At 44.4% G+C, this 24489-nt stretch overlaps 1 protein-coding gene across 1 annotated transcript in view; it reads left to right on the top strand.

Annotated features, from left to right (window-relative positions):
• LOC102219197 (Krueppel-like factor 7) overlaps positions 1-24489 on the top strand; it is a 44985-nt gene that overhangs the window by 8215 nt on the left and 12281 nt on the right. Inside the window, exon 2 of the mRNA XM_023329936.1 lies at positions 17529-18132. Within this exon, the coding sequence (XP_023185704.1) occupies positions 17529-18132 (604 nt within the window). The remainder of the gene's footprint in view (positions 1-17528; positions 18133-24489) is intronic.

The raw sequence follows: 24489 nt of genomic DNA, 5'->3' as shown, positions 1-24489 counted from the left end.
CCATAGGAGTGCTTAGCGAACTCTGCCACCTCTGTCTCATCACTCAGGCAGCATAGAGGCGATTGCCCATGATGGGTGCCGGCTACTGCTTTATGGGCACTGATGAAAAGGTGGGGAAGCTCTGATGGAAAAAAAGGACAGGCAGGGAAGTGTTCATTTGTCTGACGATCCGCTGACAGAAAGGCAGGCGGTGAGGGGTCTATGTGGGGAGAAGGAGGCAGGGGGCGGCGGGAGAGGAGCAGTGAACAAGCACATCTTTATGTATGGCCCCCGTCTGCGAAGCGCTCTGCCACCTCGGCTTTGATTAACAGCGAGGAGAGGAGCCAGTCATTTTTTTCGCCTCACTCAAGCACACATGGCTTGGCAATGACTTTCACATCATTTGAGGCGAAATCGGGGAGCCGTTACAGCACCTTACAGTGATCCGACATGCTTTGCTGCTGCCATCCGGCTTGGCAACCGGAGGGAGAAAAGAGAAACGGAAGACAAGTCTTCCACACTTGTTTTAAGCTTTGAAATAAGCAATAACTCTCTGTCTCATGACTTCGTTTTATTACTCTGACAAAATCTGAGAGAAATGGTTTGACAAAGAGCTAGATTAATCTTCACTTAAGGTATTTCTCTCTGCAAAACTTTGAAAGGGAAACCTTTACATCAATGAAGACCCTAAAAGTAGAACCTTGCAAATAAGGAGTTAAGGATTAAAATGTGATTTGTTTTTGCTTTGTAGTGAAGAGCTAAGACTGGAACGTAAAAACACTATCTTGGAGTTCTTGCATCAGGCTTTGTCTTCATCAGCAAAGGTCTTCAGTTCTGCAACAAGTCTCTCTTGCCATGGTCATTGGTATTCCATCCAGGACTGGCAGTCATGGAGGCTCAATGCCTGGGCAGACATGCTAATTGTCTCTGTGTGCATTGTGCTTGACGCACACAAAGTCTTAAAATAAAATTAAAGACGCATCCGCTGATCTAATAGAGGAGCTGAAACCGAGAGAAGGCAGTCAGTCTAAAGGCAAAACTCGTAAATCCGTTGCTAAGGGAACCAAGGTGTTCTTCAAGCAAAACCAGCAACTGGTTGAAATTAGCAATGAGTGGGTGTAAGACTGATGTCCCTGGTGAACAAATTCACCTTGTTTGCATTAATCAATTCAAAAATGTTGAGGAAAAGCACATGTAAAACACTATCCATGAGTCATTCTATGCAAACAACTCCTTTCCCTACCTTTTTTTCCCACTGTTTAATCAACCCACCTGCTCATGTGTTTGGGCATCCAGTGACCACACATACACACTCCATGCAGGCATTTCATAGCACTAATTGGCTCCGAAATTCGAGGCGTCGCATCCCATCTTCCTACCTGTTGCTAGGCAGCCTTGGCAAGCAGGAGGATCAGCTTTTTATTTGTTTAGCTGTCTGCCTGCAAGGCTAATCTCACCTCAAGGGAGTCCTAGCCATCCAGAAACTAGAGACCCAGTCATGTGGACCATCTCTCTCAGAAGGCAGAGCTGGAAGAATGGGGAGGAAGAGACGGACCGGAGAAAGAGGCAAGGGCAATTTGCCCTGAGTAAACACCGCTGCTTGTTGTTGTCATTCGAAGCAAGTTATCAATCACAGCCTTAAGCTCTCGGTGCTGACAACCGCAAAGGCAGGACGTCCTTTGAAAGCCGTTGGAAGGTTGTCATGAAATTTCTTGGAATCCAGTGAACTGGCAGAGAAATGCATCCGTGTGCTTGAGTTTCTGCTTTGCCACGTAAGCACCTTTGCATGCAGTGATGTGTACGCTTTGCATGCCGGTCTCAGTGCTCAGCTGTCATACTCCGGCATGCAAAGCCAGCTTGTGTGTGTTTACATGTCCTCCAGCTCACTGCTCCAGAGCTGTCCAACTGGTCCGCTGGCAGACCGGATGGTTTTTATCAGACATACCTCACCGTCCGCTGTTATCTCTCCATCTTACCTTCATATCCTGCTGCCTTTTCTTTAATCTCTTTATCTTCTTCCTCGTTTATTAGATTAAGCCTCAGACTTCAGTCTAATCTTTCTATCATCTCGTGCACTTTCCGTTTGTCCGAAGTGGTTTCCTTCAATTAATCGGCCTGAAACCAGGGACGAGGACACAGATGTGTGGTCAAAAATATATAAACTCCATTTTCCATTGACGGCAGCTGGAACTAGGTGTGCTGGAAGTATTACCAGGGTGACAAATTACCCTAAAGACACTGGTATCTCCAGCTAACTGGGTACATTTTGTAGTTTAGGTAGTCCAGCTCCCTCCAGAGTTGAATTTTCTCTGAAAAAGACATAATGGATTCTGCTTGAACTTGGATCAGCCCAAGGTTTTGCTGTGAAATATAGCACTTTAATATATCCGTGTATAAAAAGGCTGTGTAGGTGTCAGAGCAGACAGACAAAGCAGCTGTGGAGATTCTGCACCTTTCTCCATTCTTCGAATAGGCCGGGAAGTGCCCTTGTGTGATTTAATGAGACCTATGGGAAGAACCATTCGTCAGTGTGACAGCACACCTCTGTTTCCCATTGTTCTCTGCTGGTACTTGAGGAGAGCGGTGTGTGTTTTAGCCTTAATGATGGGCTGGCAGGCCTTTGATTAGATGAATCTCCTGGTGCTAATTAAGATTTAGTCTGCCAAAAGACATCTGTGTTTATCCCATCAGCCCACTCAGAGACTCTGGAAATACACGCCAGTGTGCACGAGCAATTTAACGGAAGGCGATTTTGATGTTTTGGCCCAAACGGTGTTTTGGCAGTGACCTGCGTTTGACATAAATGCAGGTCATGAGAAGCAATATTTACACTAAAAACAATGAGGTTTACTCCCACATTGCTTGGCCGTTTGTTGTTATATTCAAGTTCCCTATATTGTCTTGACTATCTGCAGTAGCATAGCCCTTAAAAAAAAACACTGTTTTGATTTCAAGTTCCAAAAATTTAGCTGCAATTCCAAAGCACAACAAAGACTTTAACATTTTCTGGTATTGACATTTTCTGAAAGCTGGTTTGCTTTTAGATAGGCAAACAAGTTTGAAGTTTAAAATCTTGACAAATATTTTAAACTTCCTAAAATCTTTAGGAAGTTTTAACCTTAAATAAGGCATGCTGTTGCCTAAACCAGGACCTGAAAGAAAATAATTTAATGACTAATTGGTGTCTTTACTGGCAGAATGTAACCATGAAATAGATAACTGTTGCATCTTATCACTTACCAGCACAGTTCTGCTAATCCGCTAATTGCTGAGCTAATTTTTCATTTAGCTCTTTTGCTAACTTTGAAAACGCCTTACAGATAAAACTTACATAATCAAACAACCACGGCAGTTAAACAAATACATGAAAAAATGGACGTATATGACTTGTTTTCAGAGACTCCTCATGCGCCACAGTGTCCAAAAACAAGTCTGAAAGTACTGATATAATATGTTCTAACACCAATATATCATGGTCAAATTTAGCACTCTAGTATTAGTTTCCCCTAAATACCATGTTGATGCAGCTCTTTAGCGTCAATGGAACACTAAAAATATTATATTTTCCCTGATTAAGCAATTTGAAAAATGATTTGATGTAACATTCATTAGAAAAACAAAGAGTGGTTATCAGTCTGTATTTAGCATGTTTATTTATAGTGATGTGTTGTTTTTAGATGACATTGGCTCACCACCCATCACTGGCAGGTTGATTCTTACTTGGTAACCCTTTTCCTTCCGTTGTATATTTGGAAACGTTTGGTTTCTGTGACTTCATTCTCTCTAGACACAGAAGACGGCCTACTAACCGAAGTTCACAGCCATGTAGTTAGAAAGCCAGCTGTTAAATTTTGAGGACAAGTTTGTTGCCAATGTTGTATTTACACAAGGCGGCCCATAGGGGCTGAACGTCAAAACTCTTGACAAACTAGCTTTTGAAATCTGCTAAAGGATGATAAATTCAACTTTACTTTTGGGAATAAATGATAGAAATGTTAACAAGAAGCACTTTGTGGATTTAAACATTTAGCGACTCCTGCCGCGGATGTTATTTACATCCATTTTTGAACTGAAGCTGATGCTCTGCCATGAATATTTCATCCAGTTTTCTGTTGGATGTTTTCGGGGAAGGCATTTGATGATCCGTGCTTACAAGAACGAAGGGATCCCCCTTTGCTGCTCGTCCCTGCTCCGCAGTTTACTGCCATGTGTTATTCAGTCTATTGCCCCAGATATTATTTCATTGTAAAGCGATGCCAATTAGTAAAGCCAGTTGTCAGTGGCTCTGGTCTGGCTCCCTCTACACTCCGGCGGGGACACTTATTTGGGTCGGCTGCTATTTTCGGCCCCAGCGATGTTGCCAGGAATACCTCAGGGAGCAGCCACTGTTTTATAAGAGAGCACATCAATAATTTTCAACCGTGTACGTGTGTGTCTATGAGGAAAAAGGACAGAGACGGACGGAGGTTATTGGGTTTACATCCGCTGCATCTTTACCAGAGCAGGTGTTTCTTACAGGGTTTGGCAAAAAAAAAAATATCTTGAACTTGAACGTTTTCACATTGTTACATAATGGAACAAAGTGAAAAACATAAATGAACGTTGGCAACGATGTTAAGAAAAATGAATATGTGGAGTGCAAAAATCCACGGAAACAAACTGCCTTGAAAAGCAGATAAACCGTAAACATACAGCTAAAGCTACTGTGGCATGATATGAATCTAAGCTTTTATATTTAGCTTAAACGGCCTTGTAACAGTCAAAAGCTAAATCTAATAAATTGAGGCCTGGCTGGGAAATTGACATTCACACACACACACACACACACGCACACACACAGTCAGCATTCAATGGTGAATAGGTGAACCTCATCTAGACATTCTTGACGGCTTCATAAACACGTAGTTGGGTCAGTATTAAAACAAATATTTTCGCCACGTTGCTTCAAACGTAACAACGTACACATGGGATTGTTCTCAGAAAACATTTCATCCAAACAAATCCACCCAGAGCATTGCTTTAAACATCAGAATCGTTCAAAATGACCACGACTTCCTGTTAGGGATTAAACGCGGCAACAGGAGGTTAATTTGTGCGGACAGATAAATATGATGAACTACTTCAAAGTAGTGCATTAGAAAATAAAGTTGATAAAACACAAGGCGATGTTGATGTGGATATGGTGCATTGTTTGTAACAGATTGTAATGCGCCAGAAATTAAATCTGTGTTTTCCCATGATCACACGCACACTTTGGTCTGGGTTTTCACAAATAGTTGCTTTTAAACAAACGTTTTCATGTGGACGAAAGGCCAAAATGCATAAAAACATGTTAGCCTTCTCAAATATCTGGCCACATGTTGTCTAGGCTTAAAAGACTTGTAGCTGTAACTTTGGAGAGTGGAGGTTCCGCAATAAGTGGGCTCATGATGACGAATACACACTTTTAAGGATTTTCTTTGTAGAAAGTGCAAATGCATATTCCTTTTCTTATCCTTCATAATTATGCTTTACTTTATGCTGGTCTATAAAATAAAATCTTGGTAAAGTTCACAAAATTCTGTGGTTGTGCTGTGATAAAATGTCAAAAAAAAAAATTTTTGACGCGACTGCTTTCAAATACCAATCTGGCCTTATAAATTAGAGGTTAAGGTAGTTTTACCCCCCCAAGTCATCTGCTTTATCAGACCAAGCCTACAGGGTAAAGTCAGTGACTTCCCACAACTGTTCTAAGTCTGTGTAACCGCCCTCCCCTCTCTGCTGAGCGGCCGCACATTGTCGGGATGAAATTGGGGTGAAAAGTCTTCGCGGTCCCCTTCTGATTCCCGCAGAAAAACCAGCCGCTCTGCACCGGAGAGGTTACCGAGTTCAGCCTGCCTCTCTGCCTCAGCCCCCGCCTGGTACATACAACCTTAACTCACATGCACTCTTTCTCTCTGTGGTATCTCTTGGAGAAGAGCCCGCAGCAGACGGGAGAGGAAACATCTTTCAATATTTTAAGCAGCTTGCCTGGGCTAATCTTCGTTGCTCAGGTCTGTTTTGAAAGCGTCCCTGTGGGATAAAGAGAGAACGACAGTACCCACCTCTGGTTTGAATGCACATGAAGTCATCCGGTTTGGTAACTGAACCGGTTCCTTGCAAACTTGTTGCGTTCAGCTTTTATTTGTTAATTCTGTTTTGGTGCACTGTGCCACTGACCTGCTTCCTTAACCTTAAATTTGGTGGCATAATGAGTGCCAAAGTTGGCAATCTGTGTCTCTACAGTTGCACAAGCTCAAAGCAAAGCTGACTTTTCATTCAGGCTTTAAGAAGCATGTAAGAATGAAACATTTGGGCTCTTATCAGTGTGGGCACCGCACCAGAGTCGACACTTTGCGCCTCGCAGATGCTACTTCCAACCAGTCCTCTACGAGTAGGTGGTTTGAGTTTTTCCGCTCCGCTGTTTCCTTTATCAGAACCCCCGTTTCTCACTTTTGTTTCTGTTTCCCTTTCCCAGCCGAGGCCTCCATTGTCCTGCACCCATAATTGTGCGCAGTAATGAAGATTAGCCCGCCTGCTGAACACAATGGGGTCCCCACATCCGGGGCACAGACTTCTCAAATCCTGCCACAAGCTGCTAACCCCGGTGTAAAAGCTCCTTTTAGCCACACGTTTTCATGGTCTGGTTCATTGAGTCAGAAGCACAATCACATGAGCATGACCAGTATTCAATGTGCCCCCCCTCTCCCTCTTCCCCGATTAGATTAGGGTGGTTTTGACAGCTGAGAGGGAGCGCTACCGCGATAAACAGCATCTCACCCAAATCCATTTACAGAGAGACAGAGTTCCTTTCCCCAGCGAGCGCAACATGGCTCCAGTCAGCAGGATTACCCTCCTCCCCCAAACCCCCATGACCCGCTATTCTTCGTTCCTGTATCTATCTCGTTCGCCTCTCCATCGGTCTTAAGATGCGTCTTCTCTTGTGTTGATCCTATTTCACTCTCACCTCTCCTACCCTCCACTTAATACCAGAACAAAGACATTCTCCACACTTTGTCACAAGCTATTTAGATGGCGCCAGAGAGGTCTCTATATGCAGCGTGCTTGTTGTATCCGGAGACTAAGAGCCCTTAATAGCGCCCGTGTCAGGCTCAAGGTCGGTACATCTTCGTTTTCTTGTGTTTGCTCGCCGTGGCTGCTGTTCAGAGGGAACGTGTGCAGCTTTGTCTGAGCGGAGGAATGGATTACACAAATGTGACCGCGGCTGAAATAATGGAGGAAATCAAGCTGCACGAAATACTTGAAAAAGGTGTTTTTCGTGCAGTTTGAACAGGATAGAAAAGTTTAGAAATTCAAGTCAGACAGGATGATGATAAGGTATCTTAACTTCTGAACTGTTCAGAGTCGAAGATACTTTTATGTTTGGCAATGGATTGTGTTCAGGAAACAAGAGAAGTCCGGCTGCCTTTTATTTTAACACTTAGGATTGATGTGTCTTAAATGACTGAGAATCTCCACCAACAAATGGACGGTCCACTTTACCTCAAGGTTAGATTGGTTTCAAACAGCAAGCAGTGAAAAAGTCTGAGGCCACAGACACTTAAAAAATGCGTATTAATGGCAAGAAACATTCTAGACCTTCTGTTATTCTTTGTTTTCTTTCAAAAAGAGACGGCCAACAGCAGAGCGCTACATTCCCGTTTTTACACCGACCCCCAGGTTGAACTTTGAAGTTGGGCAAGAAATAGTAATGAATACCAAGTTGTGGACCGCAGCAATTTCCCAACGGCTCTCGCTCAGAGACACAGAGAGACAAATTTAGTCCTGGAAAAAAAAACACATGGTGCAAGAAATAGTTCAGGATGAGAGGTTGAATCCATTTACAGACTTTCTCTAATTAATTTTATCCTTTAGAGCAAATAAGAAAGAGCAAGAAGTAGCGTTTTTTTTTTTTTTTCTTTAAATGTTTTATCATCCAGAAATATTTGCCTTCAAGCTGACTTGAAGTTCACAGCAAAGGGAAGTGTTGCTGCTCATGTAACCCCTCCAGAACCTCCTGGTTAAACTTCAGGCCTGTGTGAAACACACAGCAGAAGTGATGAACTTTATCTGGGCGGCCAGGTCTCGGTAATTTCCCAGTTTCTATTTCTCTTTTGCCGTGTTTTGGCCTGACTACTCTCCCCCAAGCCTGTTTGTGGTGAACTTTCACATGAACAGATGGAAATTCAGCATGCTGTTAAACGAGTTATAAAAGACAACCTTTATTAGCCTGAAACATTTATATTCACTGCGTTTCTGCACAAAATCAACTTATTTCACAATGGAAGCTATAAAAAGAGACATTATTGTTTGAGGTAAGGCAAAGCAAAGCCACTACTGCTTTGGACCAATGCTGCTGAGAAGATTGCTGCTAAAAGAACTGCTTTTTGGACAGTCGAGAACGTAAAGGTGCGCAGTTGAAAAGGCGTCAGGACATTTAAAAAGTGATGACTAAGATACGAAAACTGTCCACAGAGAACCAGCAGCGTCGTTGAACTACTTCTAATCGGCATTTCAGAAGGCAAAGTTAAGGAAACACAAGATGATGTTGATTGGGAATCCTGTCAAAGACTCATCGTTTCCCACGGGAGTAAAAACAAATATGGAGCATTCTCCAATCTCCGCTTTGGTCAGAGTGTTTGGAAAATAAACCTTTTTATCAATAGTAAAAATTTTCACGTTGAGGAAAGTCCAAAATGTATAGAAATGTGTTACTTTTTCCAGATGTCCAGCGATGTGTGGATCTTTCTCTAATTAAATATAAAGGAGTTTTTCTGGTTTGGTAATACTTCCAACTAGGGATTCACAATGTTTTTGCGCAATATTTGATCTGCCTATGTACTAAAACTCATTTGGCTGATAACCGATACCAATACCGATATCTGGTCCTGCACCTACTTATTGAAACTCAATAGCTTTCTCTACTGTTGAATTAAAATACGGCATTATATTGATCAATTTGGCCTGCTACCAAAATGCAAATCCTAAACAGGAGGCTGAAAATGTTGCAATACTTTCAACTCATGACATTTGCTCTTGACAACGTTGTGCTGTGCTCCAAGTATCATTGTCGCTGGTTTGTCGTATGAAATCAACGCCTTTTATACCGGTGAGTCGTTTCGACGGAATGGTTGACGTCCGATATCACGCTTTACAGCTAATATCGCCCGATACCATGACGATAAAATCACGCATCCCTTCTTCCAACTGTGTTGAGCTGTTTGTAATTTTCTTTCTGCACCTTGTTACAGTAAATTTGCTAAAGAGTCAACTTTTTCCATGCATTCCTGGGCTGAATATATATATATATATATTCCACCTTGTTTTAGCGTCCTCACATTAGCGCTGTGCTAATATTGTGCTAAAGGAAGACAAGAGGGGAGGTCCCGGGTGTCAGCCTGACGCGGACTCATCCCTCTCTGTTGTGTCTGCTCACAGAAAACAACGGAAAAATGTCTCCCTGCTCCATTAAGCAGAGGTCACCAGGGTTTTTTTTTTTTTTCTGCGCTCCGAGTGCTACATCATTGTGGCTTTCCTGCCAGATGAAAGGTGCTTTGAAGATCTCACACACACACACACACGCACACACACAAACATGCCCGCATGTCGTTAGTGTGAAGATGCCTTCCATTAGACAAAAAAACCCCAACAAAAAACAGGGGGAACAATCCAAATATAATAAGCCAGATCAGCAAGCAGAAATTGCTGCTTGCAACAGTTTGGAGCCTTTATTTATGCACCCATCTAGACCAGGATTGACTCAGGATAAAGCAGCTGGCAGCTTTACAACCAAATGTGCATTATTCCCTCAAACTCTGTCAGCAAATTGCGCTTTAACAACTGGCGGCGCGTGTTATCAGCCCGCAGCCCCCTCTGTGTGAAAGCGCCTGGAGGTGCTCGCTTTGACGGAGGAGGCTGATTATTACCGCGCGGCTAATGTCGTCTGATAAGGCCGTGTGTGTAATTAAGCCGTTTCCGCGGCTCCTTATCTGGAGCTAGGTGGCTGCCTGGAGAGATGGAGCTGTTAGTCAAACGGGAGGAGGAGGACAGATCTGCTCGGTGGCATTTAGATTCCTGTGTTTGCTTCAAACTTTTCCCCCTCCAAAATCATAAGGTGCATTTCAATCATTTAGAATCATTACTGTATATTGCCTCACATATTTGCTCATCCTTATAAATCATTGGATTCTGCTGTTGTAGGGACTTCAAGCAGCATCTTGACTTTATTCTGATTTCTTACAAAGCGAGCTTTGGGCCACTGTGACACTTTTCAGTGCTTTATTCTGTTGTGTTATCGTTTTGTACGGCACTTTGGTGCAGTTCCAACCTGCTTCTAAAAGTGCTATATAGATCAATTTTACAAGAATATTTAACTCAAAAAGGACATTCTGGTTGCAGTCTCTGGTTCAGAAGTTTCTTAAAGGTACAGGAGCGTTTAATTGCCAGGAGTGTCTCGTTAAAACGAGGAAGTTTCTAGTTTTAAATAGTCTCGTTTTAACCAAATGCAAAACCTCGTTGAATTGAGATGAGTTTAATTTGGTGTTATAGCGAGAAATTCTCTCATTTTAACAAGATATCAATAATGCGCTTCTGACTTGCGGAGAAGGCATACGGGTTCTCATTTTGCCTCGTTCTTCTCACTGTTTCTTACAAAAATCCCAAAAGATTTTTCCATTTTACTCTTCTGAGCATTCTTATTTAAAAGAGAAGATATTTTTGATTTTAATAAGATCTGAATCTTAAGTTATTTTAATCTTGTGAAGAGAAAGTTTCCTTGTCTCAGCGACACCCCCTGTCGGTCTGCTAGTGGTGTGCAGCGTTTTCACACCACACTTTTTCCTTCCTCCCAACTTTCTTTGGCAAAGCCTGGATAAAGACCTGCAAGCGGACGGCTTATTTAGCAGATTCATTTTGCGGTATGTTTGACATTTGCCAAGTCAGCAGCCTTTCTCGTGATTTTGTAAGGTGTTTCTAAAAGAGAAAAAAAAAACATCCTGAGTTTTATCATTTGTCGTCGTGACCCCGCTCCCCCCCGTCTGCTCCCACATGCCTCCTGGCCGAACCCCACGCCTCCCGCTGCGCTCCCTGTTGGGAAAACCAAAGCGCCACTCAGATCAAGAAAACGATGGATCTCTATGCAGGCTCAGCGCTGGAGGGCAGGATCCACCCCAGCCTCCTCCGTCTCAGCAGGGATCCGACGCCCAAGCTGCGCTCCGAGGAGTTTCAGATCTGGGGGATCTTAGGAGACTACGGAAGGAGCAAACAAAAAAACCCCTGAAGGGGAGATTAGAAGACAGACAGTCCCTGGCAGGGATGGAGGTGGGGGGGTGCTGCTGAAGTTCGGCTCGGGAAAGCTATAGATTACTGTCTGTGTCAGCTGCGATGCCCGCTGCTGATGAGCTCCTGCGCGGTATCATTTTGTATCGATTAGCACACACACACACACACACACACAGAGAGAGAGAGAGAAAGCGTTGCCTCGATGGCCACTGCCCCGGGCTACTGGTCATTTAGCTGTCACCTCAAAGTGATGGCCTGGCCCGGCACAGCAGATCAATGGGAGACAGAGACCCAATAACGTGTGGCGGACGGATAAAAAACACACACACACACCCAAAGAGAAACACTACGCTTTGAATCAAACGACAGCGCAAACTTTTACCTCGATAAAAGTGTCGGACTCGTCCGCTGAAATACAAGCGGCGATAATAAAGACGACTGTAAACAAAGTCGGTGGGGGTCGTAAAAAATGAAATCAAAAGAACGGGAGGAGTGATGAGACAATTTGGTTAGTGGGAGAGGTTTCATATCGATGTCTGTGCTGATGTGATACCTGTAGGGGAAAGAAGGGGGGAAAAGTGATTAATTTCTCACGGGGATTTTTAATCACAGAGGTACAGCTCTCCTCAAATCCAGTGAAAAGAAACCAAGGCCTTTTTTAAAAAACAGAAATTCTGACCACTAGCTTTGTGTGGTTTGAATTTTTAAAGAAAAAAAAACAACACGACGAGCAATAAACAGGCCGCCACTCGAACGCGACGCAACAAAAGAAGCGGAGCGAGGCCACGGAGGAGCGGATGGAAATTCGTCCGTGACATGAATGTTTCTGACTTTCGAAATGAGTAAGCAAACTCCGCCTGTGAAAGTGGCCAAAGCAAATTATCAGTGTGTCACGTCGATGACAAAGGGGTTGTTTTTCCAATTTGTGGCGAACAATGGACGGCAATCAGAGGCGCACTCTGTGCCACGGCTGTCCTGCTGCCTGCGGTGACACAATCCAAGGAAACAGAATGAGAGCAGAGCTCCGGAGTTCAGGAAACCAGGAGAATTAATGTTTCAGAAATTATACTTCAGATTTGAATACCTTCGGTTTTGTACAATAAAACCGGTTATGGTATCTGATTTCAGCGTCACTTTGTTGCAGCGTAACTTAAAGTTTGACAACACCTGTTGAAGCCCCACATCATAATACCTCCTCCACCATCGGTCACAGAGGAGTTTTTGAAGTTATGCCTTTAAGTGTCTTGTTATAAAGTGAAATAATCTGCCAATGGAACTAGAACTTTTGCATCAATATTAAGGAATTATTTTACTTAAACAAGTCTATATATCTGGCTAAAAAGTTACCTTTAAGTTAGCTTTGTCTTACTCTAAGTGCATTCAGATATTTGCACTAGAAACTAGACCAAAACTACTTGGTAAGGTTTTGTGTTTTTATAGTGTAGAGGGAGTAGAGTAGGGGGGCTTTGTAGCGTTACGTTGGCGCACAGATAAAGGCATACCTAAGATGACTTAAGACTAACAATAATTTGGTAAACATGTGACTTTTTTAAAAGGTAAAACTTATATTTTCGAATTTTAGACTTTCTAAGTCTGTACAGCTCAAGGTTTTAGGAAAGAGTCTGCAGCTCGCCTGCTGTTCTCGTGGTATCATCCCTTTTTCATTCATATTGTTTCCAGTATTTGATTTAAAACCGATTTTATATACTGGATTTGAATACTGGATCTGGTACGTCAATGAGCAATTTGTGTTTTACATAAAGCATTAAGATGAGCAGGCAAACAGAAAGCTGCCGAATTTTATCAGGAATTTTGCAACCTGACGAAAAGACGACGCTCCTGGGAGTCATAAGTCATCTTTTAAAAGATGTGACAGTGCCCCTCCGCCCCCCTGCTTCAACCTCCATGTGTTTAACAATAGAGCTACATCGGCCCCCCCTCCAGCTCAGGGGCCTCTTAAAAGCCTTGCCCTTTTCAACCCCGCTGCCATAAGCGGCGAATATTATTCATAGCACCTTGTCTCCATCATGGCATCTGTAAAAGCCAAACACGATCACCCTAAAATTAATGAGCCGCATCCTCCCCATCACATTTATCTGTTTAGTGGTGTTTCGGGCCTTCCTTTAGGGCATATGCATGCTCCTCTGTTCATATTTATAACCCGGGCTTTTTATTAGCGACGTGGCGGGGTGCTAACAGTTGGGAGGCAAGCAGGAGCTTTGATGGCGACGGCAGGCGGCTCGGCGCGGGCCAAAATGTAAAGGGAGGAGATCGGGAGAGAGGATGGGCTGCCAGAAGCAGGGCCTGATGGAACAGGGGAGGGGAGGATGGAGGGAGGAGGAGGAGAAGTGGAGATTTACAGGGAATAGGTGGAAGTAAGTGGATCAGGTTAGCTGCGCAGACTTTAGAAAGCGTCGAGTGTTCCAAAAATATCTGCTGCAGTACAAGCCGTGCAAACCTGAGGTGTATAAACACAAACGTGTCCTCTATAAACACACAGCTTTCATGTGTCAGGCATTTTCTGATATCTTAGTATCAATTATGCATGGTTTTGTAGTAAATATAAACTGAATAAGAAAATATGAGATCTTTATGAACAACTGAGCAAAGCAGAGGTAATTATTCTGAATTCTTTATGCACTCAACTGCTGAATGGAGTTGAAGCTGAAAAATAGTCATGGCACAGGGTTCCTACACAGTCTGGAAAAGACTTTCCTTATTGCATTATGCCATTTCCTTCATTCCTTATGTTCTTCCTCGTGTTCTTTCTTTCTCAACATTTCTCTGAACTTAAGAAACAGGAGTTAACCATAAAAGATAAGCAGATGAAACGTCCCGATCCTTCCAGCTCCTCACCGATGCCCACATCCCGTCAGTCGTTATCAGCCTCCTCCTAACCTTTCACTGCCTCCCTGATTACAAGAGACGTTACCTGACATAACCAGGAAAACTGGCTGGTGATGGCCGGAAAGGTCAGCGTGGGTTTGATGCACGTAACACGATTAGATTTTTCTTTTTTCTCTCCCGCTACAGCTTCTTTATCAGTGGCATTTTGAGATATCACAGTCAGAATGCTGCGACGGCAAACAGTTTGAGACGAAATCGTCGTCGGGTTTCATTCAGCCACTCCAGGTTCACCACGACGCTTAGGCAGGAAACAAAAACGGAGCCATTGCTAAAGTTTGTGATTTCTTCTCGAGAGGTATTCTGAGATTATGCTTGCGCAAATTTACAGTCGATGTAAGTAGCATTTGGAACTGTTTTATGTTATCTACATCAGGAGAATACTGGACAGAAATGTCGTCGTCTCCTTCAGTCTTGCTCTCGGTGTCTTGGCAGAGTGTTTCATCAGTTTACATTTTCTCTTATCAATCTTGGAAAAATGTCCAACTTTATTCACCTTATATGGAAACTTGTAGTCCTTGTTGCTGAATCAGGGACTTCTGTTCTAGAGCCATTTGGAGCGTGTCTCTTCCTACTTTGACACTTTAATCATTTCAAAAGAAGGTGAAAGAATCAATGCAGGTCCAGAGAGGCATCAGGAAAAATGTTGCTTTATTTATTTATGGGTATCCTATCTGGCAGCACGATAAGACTTCCCCTGAATAAATTAGTTCCTCGATGCTGTTGGTGCTCGCTGCAAAAATCTCTTAACAACCATCCACAAGCTGATATTTTCCACTCGAGAGTTTATTTCTCACCATTTAAAGAGAGTGAAACCATACAGTAGTATCCAGTTGAGAGCTAAATCCAGAGGTTGGCGCTGTCACGCTTGTCAATATTCTGAAATAAATTATTCATCAATCCGGGCCCCACAACGGAGAGCCGCTTCTCTTTGCTGGAGCAGCCGAGGATGTTGGATCAGCCACTGGATTTGTCTCAGCTTATCTTGGCTGCCATAAAGTACTCATCCCGAGAGCCCTTCAGGAAACGGACCCTGGCTTTTGCGCGGAGCCAACTGCTGCCGTGTCTCCAGATCGGCGTTTGTCCAAACTGGACTTACTCCAGGAGCATTCCTTTATCCTGGCTGTTGTGCCAAACCTTCGGCGCTTGATTATTTGCCTACACACGGATGCAAGTTGCCCACTCGATGCCATGAGACCAGCAAGAAGACATGTTTATGCATGTGCGTAGGCGTTCGCACAAACACGCAGACAAGAGCTGCATAATTGCACATGGAGTGTGGTAATTAGTCACATTTACTCGCTCTTGCCAAATTATGGGCATACACGGTCAAACTTGCCGCATACAGTAAAGCGTACCCTCATCACTGCCCACCGGGCGCACAGGAACTGCTGATCAGCTGCATGACCTTCTCTGCAACAATGTTAATGCCACCACCTGGGGGGGCGGAGGGGTAGAGAAGGCAGGAAGGGGCTTGATGGAGTGATGGGGAGGAACACAGAAGCTAGAAAAAGGTTGTCATACTTGCCACCTGGAATCTCTTTTATCCTCCTTACCTTGTCAGCATCCCTCATTCCGCATGCATGCTGGGGTGTAAGTACAGTGCGTGCCTGAACGCCGGCACGCTGTGTCACACACGACATCCTGGTCCATCACCGTGGGTCGCAACCTAACATTTAGCGTGCGCGAACGCGAGGCCCTGCGGTTTGCCCGCTGACAGGATCCCGTTACGCCAAATGTCACGGCTGCAAAGCGGATTCGCCCCCCGCGGTGAGAATGAAGTCAAGACCTTCCCTTGCTCTCTCTTCCCCTCTGCCTGCCTACCTCGCCTGGTCCTTCCATCACTCCTTCTCCTTCATCGCCCGCTCCGCACCATCTCTCGCTTAACGCCTTCTATCCTCTTTTCTGCTGCCTTACCTCTAGCACACACGGTGCGGTTTGCAGTCCTCAGCAGTTTGCTGAATAAAGTCCCCTTCGACTTGCTGGTCTTAGAAGATAATTAGTCCTCAACTGAGGCAAAGGAGGGGACGACGAGGAAAAAGGAGGACAGAGGAAAAGGTTGAATTCAGGAAATCAATCTGGGTTGAGTTGACGATGAAGTGACGAGAAAGGTTGAAAGATACTTTCAGATAATGTTGCAGACAGAGCAGTTTCTTTTTCTTCTATATCTCTAAAAGCTTAAGTGCCGGTATATTCCCTGCTTCCCATGTTTTCACACCGTCAATACTTAACTTAGTTCTGAAAGTAGGCATAACAGAGGATAAATCCCTCTTATTTTATTGGGATTTCATTGCCTTGAACCAACAAAGACAATTCACTGCAGGAAAGAAGAAAGATGTAGGCGTACAGTGTGGATAGGAGACACGGCGCATTACCTCCACTTCTCACTGTAGATGTGTCCTGAACAGCGTTTTAATTTGAAGCCCTGTTTTGTTCCTAGAAAGAAATAGCTTCGAGGAGCAACCGCGCTCCCTTAGCAACAGACGCCCCTTCTATTTTTAGAAGGTGCAAACAAGGAAAGAGGCGAGTTTGGAGTGGGATCCTAAACGTCTCTGATGTGTTCAGTCTGTGCAGTCTTATTCCTGATAATGGGACCATCTACTCCTGTCTGTCAGTGCCTATTTACGCGCCAACGAAGAGGCGAGTTGCACGCACCCAACGGAGCCGCTAGCCTCCAGCTCGGCTGTCAGAATGGGTTAGCGGGTACAAGCGAAACACAACCATCCCCGGGATCAAACCGCCGCCGTTTCTGCTCAAACATAATAGCTTCATCCTTGGACACGGAGCGCCTCGCTCCCCGCGCCGGGCCCTCGCTGCTTAGAGTCTTGCCAGCTTGTTGTGAAGTAATAGACTTCTCAGGATGCCAGTTCACAGGAACAGAGGATGCAAGTCTCTTATTTGCGCTCCGTGGGGAGAGGTGTTTGGAGTAATAGGGATGAAGCAGACCATAACTACAGCAGAATAAATCTCTCTATCTCTACCCAGGGGAAGCTGGTTCGTCAAAGCTCCATAAAATGTTGCTCTGTTGGGGTTTTGCACAGTTTGGGACTTCTTCCCCTGCTACCCACTCTTCTCTGCAGCAGTTGCAATCAATCAGGGTTTAATCAGCCGTCTTGCTGGAGTTTTCAGGTAATCATGGCTGTCATTGTGGCTGTCTGTGCGTGTGACAGCTGTGCAATGCAGCAGAGCCTCATGCAGGTTTTTTTTTGGGGGGGGGGGTTCATGTTGGAGCATTACGGATGATCTGATGGCTGTTGAAACGGCTAAGTGGTACGTGCGAGGGAAGACGGACATGCCGGAAAGTTGCCTGATCTGAATGTAATTGAGTGTTTCTCTCTGTGCCGCAGACCTGCCTGGAGTTGGAGCGTTACCTGCAGACGGAGCCCAAGCGTCTGTCAGAGCTCTTCGACCAGGACCTGGACGGCCTCCTGACTCCGGCCTACTTGAAGGAGGACGGCGAAGAAGACCTGCCTGAGGCTCTGCTCCCAGGCCTCTCTGAGCCTCCAAGCCCACCTACAGTCACCCTGTGTCCAATGAGGCAGAACTTAACCTCAACAAAAGACCTCAAACCCAAAGGGCAAGGGCCAGAAACTTCAGACGGAACGGAAGAGGTCCACCTGGCCCAGCTGAGTGCCGTCACCTCTCTAACTCCCCCGTCTTCTCCGGAGCTGGGCCGGCACCTCGTCAAACCCAGCCAGACGCTGACGGCCTCCGCGGACGGGACGCTCACCTTGAAGCTCGTGGCCAGGAAGGTGGGGCTCAGCGCTGCCCGGCTAGTGACGGGACACGCGCTTCCGGTCCAGGTGAAAGAGGAAGAGGAAGGAGCGGCGTGCCTGATCGGGGGAGAGCTACCAGAGAACAAGAAGAGGATCCACCGCTGCCAGTTCAACGGCTGCAGGAAGGTGTACACCAAGAGCTCCCACCTGAAGGCCCACCAGAGAACGCATACAGGTGAGGGGAAGCTTTGTGGCTCCTTTCCTTAATTGTTAATTTTGTTATCTACTAACCCCGTCTGCCTCCACAAAGGTATGAAAAACAGGCACTGATGTACTCTGGTGTGAGAGTAAATCACAGCAGAGTAACATCTGCTCATGCTCCGTTAACAATAGTCACCCTACTGTTTCCAACTTAGTAACTTTGTCGTTATATTTGGCAACTTTTCAGCCAAAACATTTTACATCGGCCAAAACCAGAATCAGCAGGTCAGGCCTTTGAAAGATCGGTGATCGGCCAGAAAACTGCACTCTGAGTTTTATCTGTATTCTTCTAAATGTAAGAAGCATGGCGGCTGTTTTCTCTACGTCTGTTCTGGATGTCTTTTTAAGCTTGATAAACTTATCTTGGTGTAATTTCTTTGTTTGTTTTTTTTACTTCTTTTGTTTTATACCAGAGAGTTTCTTACCAAAGCAAAGATCCAGTAGACTTACACAAACTCCGTGTTTATGTTAGTGGTGGTAGGACAGAAAAGAAATTCCCCTGACCTTCCTTCCAATGACCTGCTGCCGTTTAGCGGTTGCCATGGTGACATGATTACACCCCCCCCCCCCCCCCCCTCCCCTCCCAAGTCTTATCCTCCTGCTTACCATGAGGTATTGCCCTGATGAGATATGGCCACATTTTATTATATTCAATGTCTGACTATGAAAGACAAAATAATTTCTATTGCTTGACTTCCATGTTCACTCGTCTTTCCCATTTTGAATTGTGGCCAAGGAATTTGAGTTTAATAAGAGGTGTTTGAGTCATCTGGAACTTTAAAAAAAAAATTTTGACATTCTGATATTGTAATAAAAGTGGAATTTATTTAACAGTTTTATGCGTTTCCTCGTTTATTCTAGGACGTTAATAACTATGGAGGATCCTCTACAGACCCACAGAAAGTGTTGGTTGCGCCGTTAAAAAAAAAGCTAAGATAAAAACGTGAATGACTTTGGCAGAACCTTCTCCATTTATCGCCCTCTAAGTAAATCTCCCTGCCATACTGGAGCAGGTCCTCCTTGTCAAGGTTCCTCTACACAAGGAAGGAAGGAAGGAAGGAAGGAAGGAAGGAGGGGGGAGGGAGGAAAGGGGGCTCAGAAGCTATAACTCTCCAGCTCTTCCATCTCAATCCCGAACCACTCAGACCTCTGTCAGGGAGCTGTCCTCCAACTGAGTAACTGCACAGTGATGGATGGATTGACCTGGATAGGTCGCCATTTCCCAGCTTCATCCCGGGCACCTGTCCTCCGTTCGTTCCGTAGGTCCGAGGTGGGAGAACATGGTTCTGATAGGATCATTTTTAAGACAATAGAATGAGGCAGAGGGATAACAATCAGGGTTTCTGGTATTAATTAGCAGGATTTCGGGTTGGGTGTTCTCGCTGAACTCCTGAGACTTTCTGGTTGCCGAGGTGAGAACCGTGCGTTTCAGATTCTATTAGAAATAATTGCGTTTAGCAGGTCTGGTCTCCAACCGCCTTTAAGGAAGGCGCGCAGGAGCTATAATTGGATGATTATTGACATTTAATACGTATATAGCTGTTTCTTCCAACCGGAGGGATACAGAAACCAACGTCCATCACGCCAAACACACTTACAGCCGCCCGTATTAGATTTCTCCTCTCCCCGCCGTCTAAACGGATCCGCCCGCGCCGCTGACGGATCACCGAGGCAGCCTCGCCAAGACGCCACATGTGCTTGTTTCTATTTTCATGGGTGTGATTTTGAAAAAAAAAACAACCCCCAAAACTATCAAGTTGTCAACCTTTGCATGCTGGGGATACCAGAGACATGATGCATGTGTGATCACACCCTCAGTGGTGTGCAGGCATTGGCTTGACTGCAGCAAGGGGCCAGCAGGCGTGCCATCGTTGATTCCTCCCAGTGTGGCAGGTCTACCACTGCTGGGATTTACCCATCATACCAACTGGGATGACAGGCAGAGGTTCGTTCTGTTGGAGATCCCGGTTAAATGTGGTCAAACACAAATTCTAGGCTGCATTTCGAGGTTTTCCTTCTTTTTTGCTGAAGGCAAACCAAAAAAGAACCGTTTCTCCTTTATCGGTTTTCAAAAGCCAAACCAGGGCCTGAGCCAGCTGAGCCAGGGCCTCGGGCTCCCAGACCAGCAGGGCACCTCTGACCCCCCCCCAAGAGCACTGCGATTAGAGGCCCAGACATACTTCTGTTTCAAGAATGAGACGACTGATTATGTCGTAGAAAATATTTTAAATATTTTGTTATTGTTAAAGTAAAAAAAATGGCAAGGTTAAAGATTTAAAGAGGTTTAAAGAGGATTTACAGAGCAACATACAGTAGTTCCACATATAATATGACTTTACTCTTGTATTATGAATTTATTCTTGTATTTTTATAAATATTTTCATATTATTACAACTTCATTTCTTTTGATATGACTGTTTGCATATTTTTACAACTTTATTTTTATACGACTTTATTCTTGTATCATTACAACTTTATTCTGATAATATTCTGACTTTGTTCTTGCTATTAAATTACGTTTTTTATTTAAAAGTTCTTAGTCTGGCAGCAGTACCCCGTTGTAGCAGCTAACAGTTGTTAGCTGCCGCTAACTACCACCCTGGGCACCATTTCCATGGTAACGCATGGCAGTCGCAGCATCATGCTGTGGGAAGATGGACGTCATATTCTGGGACTTTATTGAAATCCATTTGGAAGGAATTAATTTCTTCAACATGGTCCGCACTGATTTTGTGTTTTAAACAGTTCCTTCAATTTTTTGCTGAAATTCTAGGAAAATCGAAACTTTTTCTGCAAACATTTGGAGTCAAGTTACCTCAGAAAAATCTGCGAATCACTGAACCTTGAACACGTTTGTGATTTCCTCATTTAAAAGATATCAAATGCCAAAGTTTTCTTGTTGGGAGACTTGCACTGAAAGGAAACCTGTCTTGTCACTCAAGGCAGTGAGGTAGGAAGACGAAGGAGGAACTGTTGACAAAAGGAAACAAAAGTAAGACGAAGAGCAGAAGAAGAAGAGATAGAGGCGCTGAGTGAACAAAGCGGAGACAAACGGGGGAGGTACAGTACAGAACCTCTTTGCAGCCTACAACAGTGCCACAGGCTCCCTCATTCACTGAGCCATTATCCTGACAAGTTTAAAGATGTCATTACTCAAATCCTCTTTTTCTTAGTTATAATTTCCATAAATTACCAAACGAGGGGAAAAAGGCTACGATTTAATCTGGAATTAGACGGGCTGAGTGGAAATGACAGTGCCCTGTAGAAGAGCTTGTTTTTGTGAATAGGCTTATGGCAGATAAGGAATAGTACAATTAGATTTTGAGGCCCGGGTGAAAACCCCTCCCCAAAAAACCGAAGACTGTTGGGTTGTTCTGCCTTCTGTCTGCTTTCTCATTACCTCGCCTCATCCTCCGTTCTGTCCTCCTTAAAGCGCGTCTTTCTGGAATACACCTGCGTGTTTTCATCTTCCTCCTGCTCATATTCTGCCACTCTCCTCTTCACCCTCCATGTTTTGATAAGGCATTGCTAAATAGCAGCAAATAAATGAGCTCTGTTCCTTTGAAGAATGTGATTTTTATTAATAGGATTCCCATGAAGTCCAGGAGAAGAAACGATTTCATAATTATGCATAAAGGAAACAAGGCAAGAAGGGTTTCATGGACAAAAGTTGCTGCTGAGGTAGAGTAGGTGGGGTCAACTAAGGTCAACTGATTTCCTTCTATCCATACATCTAGAGGTTCATCCATCCATCCACACAGCTACAACTGAATGCTTGAACTGGCACATGTGATAATGGTTCAGTCTAAATGTAAGGCTTGACCACTGATGTTCACATACTCTCCTGCCTGTCCACTCTGACTGAACTTGAGCCTCTTTGCCGTTTTTTGCACACAAAAAAATAAACGGCGAAAACTCTGTTGCCTCTTTCATTTATCACAAACAGAAAATCCCTTTCATTTCCCGTCGTTCCCTCTCTAAACTGTGTGTCTGTCCTCTCTCCCTCACCGCAGTGCCGCCCCAGCCCGAGCGTCTGTAATGACCTGGGAGACCCAGACGCTCTGCCTGGGTTCTGGCTAATGGAGGGAATGTAATTAAGTTCCAGCGCTGCCACCTGAGAGGCCGCGGAGCGCGGAGCGCGGCGCGCACACGAGAGAGCGTTCGGAAGTAACAGATTACACATAATGGGATTACGGTGACTCAGGGAAACACCCAGTTATCAGATTACACATGAGAAATGTGTTTTGGAAGGAGACTGCACATATGCCGCTCCCTCAGATGAATAAGAAAAGCAGCCGGAAAACAGATGGAGCTCTTTTTTTTTCTCGACGCACAAATTAACACTTTCCATAAATAATCCACTTAACTTTCATAATCTTCATTCAGTGTTTTCATTAAACTAATCCAAAGTTAACAGTAACATAATCTGATTATGGCTGAGTTGGGGCTAATCTGGATTAGATGGAGCTGTCAGTCTAGAACGGTGTTGGTGAGAGGCAGCAGGAGCCGGCTGCGTTCGCCCGGTTGTCGGACGGTTTCTTAAGGGAGACGAGCGCCGTGGTGATGGAGGGGAGGGGGAGCTTGTTGCCAGGCAACGTGAGCAGTGTATGGTTGGAGGAGTCGGTAGCTGAGTGGCTGTGTACTGCTGCAGGCTGCCGCCCCGCCCCTCTCCTCCACCGCCACTATCACCACCAAGCAACTGGCTCCGCGCTCTGCCAGCGCGCTCGCTAATTGGCCGGCGGCGTGCCGGTGCCAGATCCAGCCGGCTGCGCCGACTGCTGCCTCCTCGTGTTTCACCCCCCCCCAACTACACACACTCTCACACACGTACAGATGCGACGCACCCCTCCCCCTTGCAGACATTGCTAGGCAACACACACAGGCATCCCTGCCTCCTGGGGATTTCATTGGCCAGAGGCGGAAGGAGTCGGACCTGCTGCGGACGGGGTCCAGGGAACCGGACTAACTGCTGAGACCAAACCAAAGCAAACTGAATTATATCAAGCAAAACCTTGTCAGACATGGTGCATTGTTGAGTAACAGTGAGGTTATTCTATTTTCACAGAAATAGTTTTGAATTGCCTTTTCTCCATTTAATTAACGTGATATGAATTTGTAATCTCATTTTTTAAAATTATTTTTGGAGGTCATTTCTGTCAGCTAATACATTTTTGCTTGATCTGAAGAATTCACGTCTGAAAAACCAGCCGTGATCCGTAAGAGGGAAAATACTTTATGAAAAGCTCCGTATGTAATGTTTCTTCTACTGTTTGTGATTGAAAAGTGAAACAGTGTCTATAAATACATTTTAAAAGCTAACCCGTTTAGGGTGGATAACATTCAGTTTGATCAAATATGCTATTTATTGTGGTTGTTCAGTGGTAGTTTGTAAAAAAAAAAAAAAAAACTTAGACACTAAAACAGTGCAGTTTTCAGCATTTCTAAACCAAATCACCCAGCGGAACAATAAACTAGTCTGTAGACTTGTGGTGTTACACTAGCAGGTCTTCAGCCTCCTCTGCACCATTATTACTGGATATTTCTGCAGTGCTTTGGTGTGGAGTGCTTTAGATACCAACTTCAACTTATTTTCTGTCTTAGAATTTGGCAGAAGATCATTTATGGATCCTCATAGAAGATTTGTGATTACAATTGTCTAGTACAGTTATAATATTGCAGTATTTTCTAAACATACCTTTAACTGCAGAAGTAGACAAAGGCAGAAACGGTAGGAACAGTGTACTCCAAACGCCTGTCAGTAGGTTAACACCACTTCCTAATGTACCTTAATATGGATTATATTGATATACACAGTGGAAACTGTCAGCGCTACAGCAGAACCACTGGTTCCTGGTGGTTCAGCCAATCAGCACCTAGGAAAATGAATGGTGTTTGTAGATTGGCTGATTTGCAAACACCAGCCTGAAGCATCTTAAGTCGCTGCATTTTCTTTGGAATGTTTTAGATGTGAGCTAGAAAGAAAATACCAAATAAAAAATAATGCTACTACTCAGCCACAAATAGGGGGGAGTCTTGTATTTTAATAAACGCAGCGCCGTAGTCCTTCACGAGCTCATTGACTTTTCAGGAGCGCATTAGTCATTTAACTCCACTTTGTGGTTAGATTTAGTCGTGCATTAGAAAAAAGGTGTTGGTGTGGAATTCAAAAGTAATGATTGGTTCTCTACTTTGCAACTTTTCTTGCATACAGTACTTTGTTTATCCATTATAAACCGATGTGGCAAAAACTTAAAATTTTACCTCATCAATTTTAAGAGATGTTTCTGCAAATAGCAGAAGTGCAGAGTGAAGACGTGTCTTTTCGTCACTT

This window comes from Xiphophorus maculatus, chromosome 24 (assembly GCF_002775205.1).
Source record: "Xiphophorus maculatus strain JP 163 A chromosome 24, X_maculatus-5.0-male, whole genome shotgun sequence".
NCBI classification, from domain to species: domain Eukaryota; kingdom Metazoa; phylum Chordata; class Actinopteri; order Cyprinodontiformes; family Poeciliidae; genus Xiphophorus; species Xiphophorus maculatus.
This window is presented reverse-complemented; position numbering and strand designations above follow the sequence as displayed.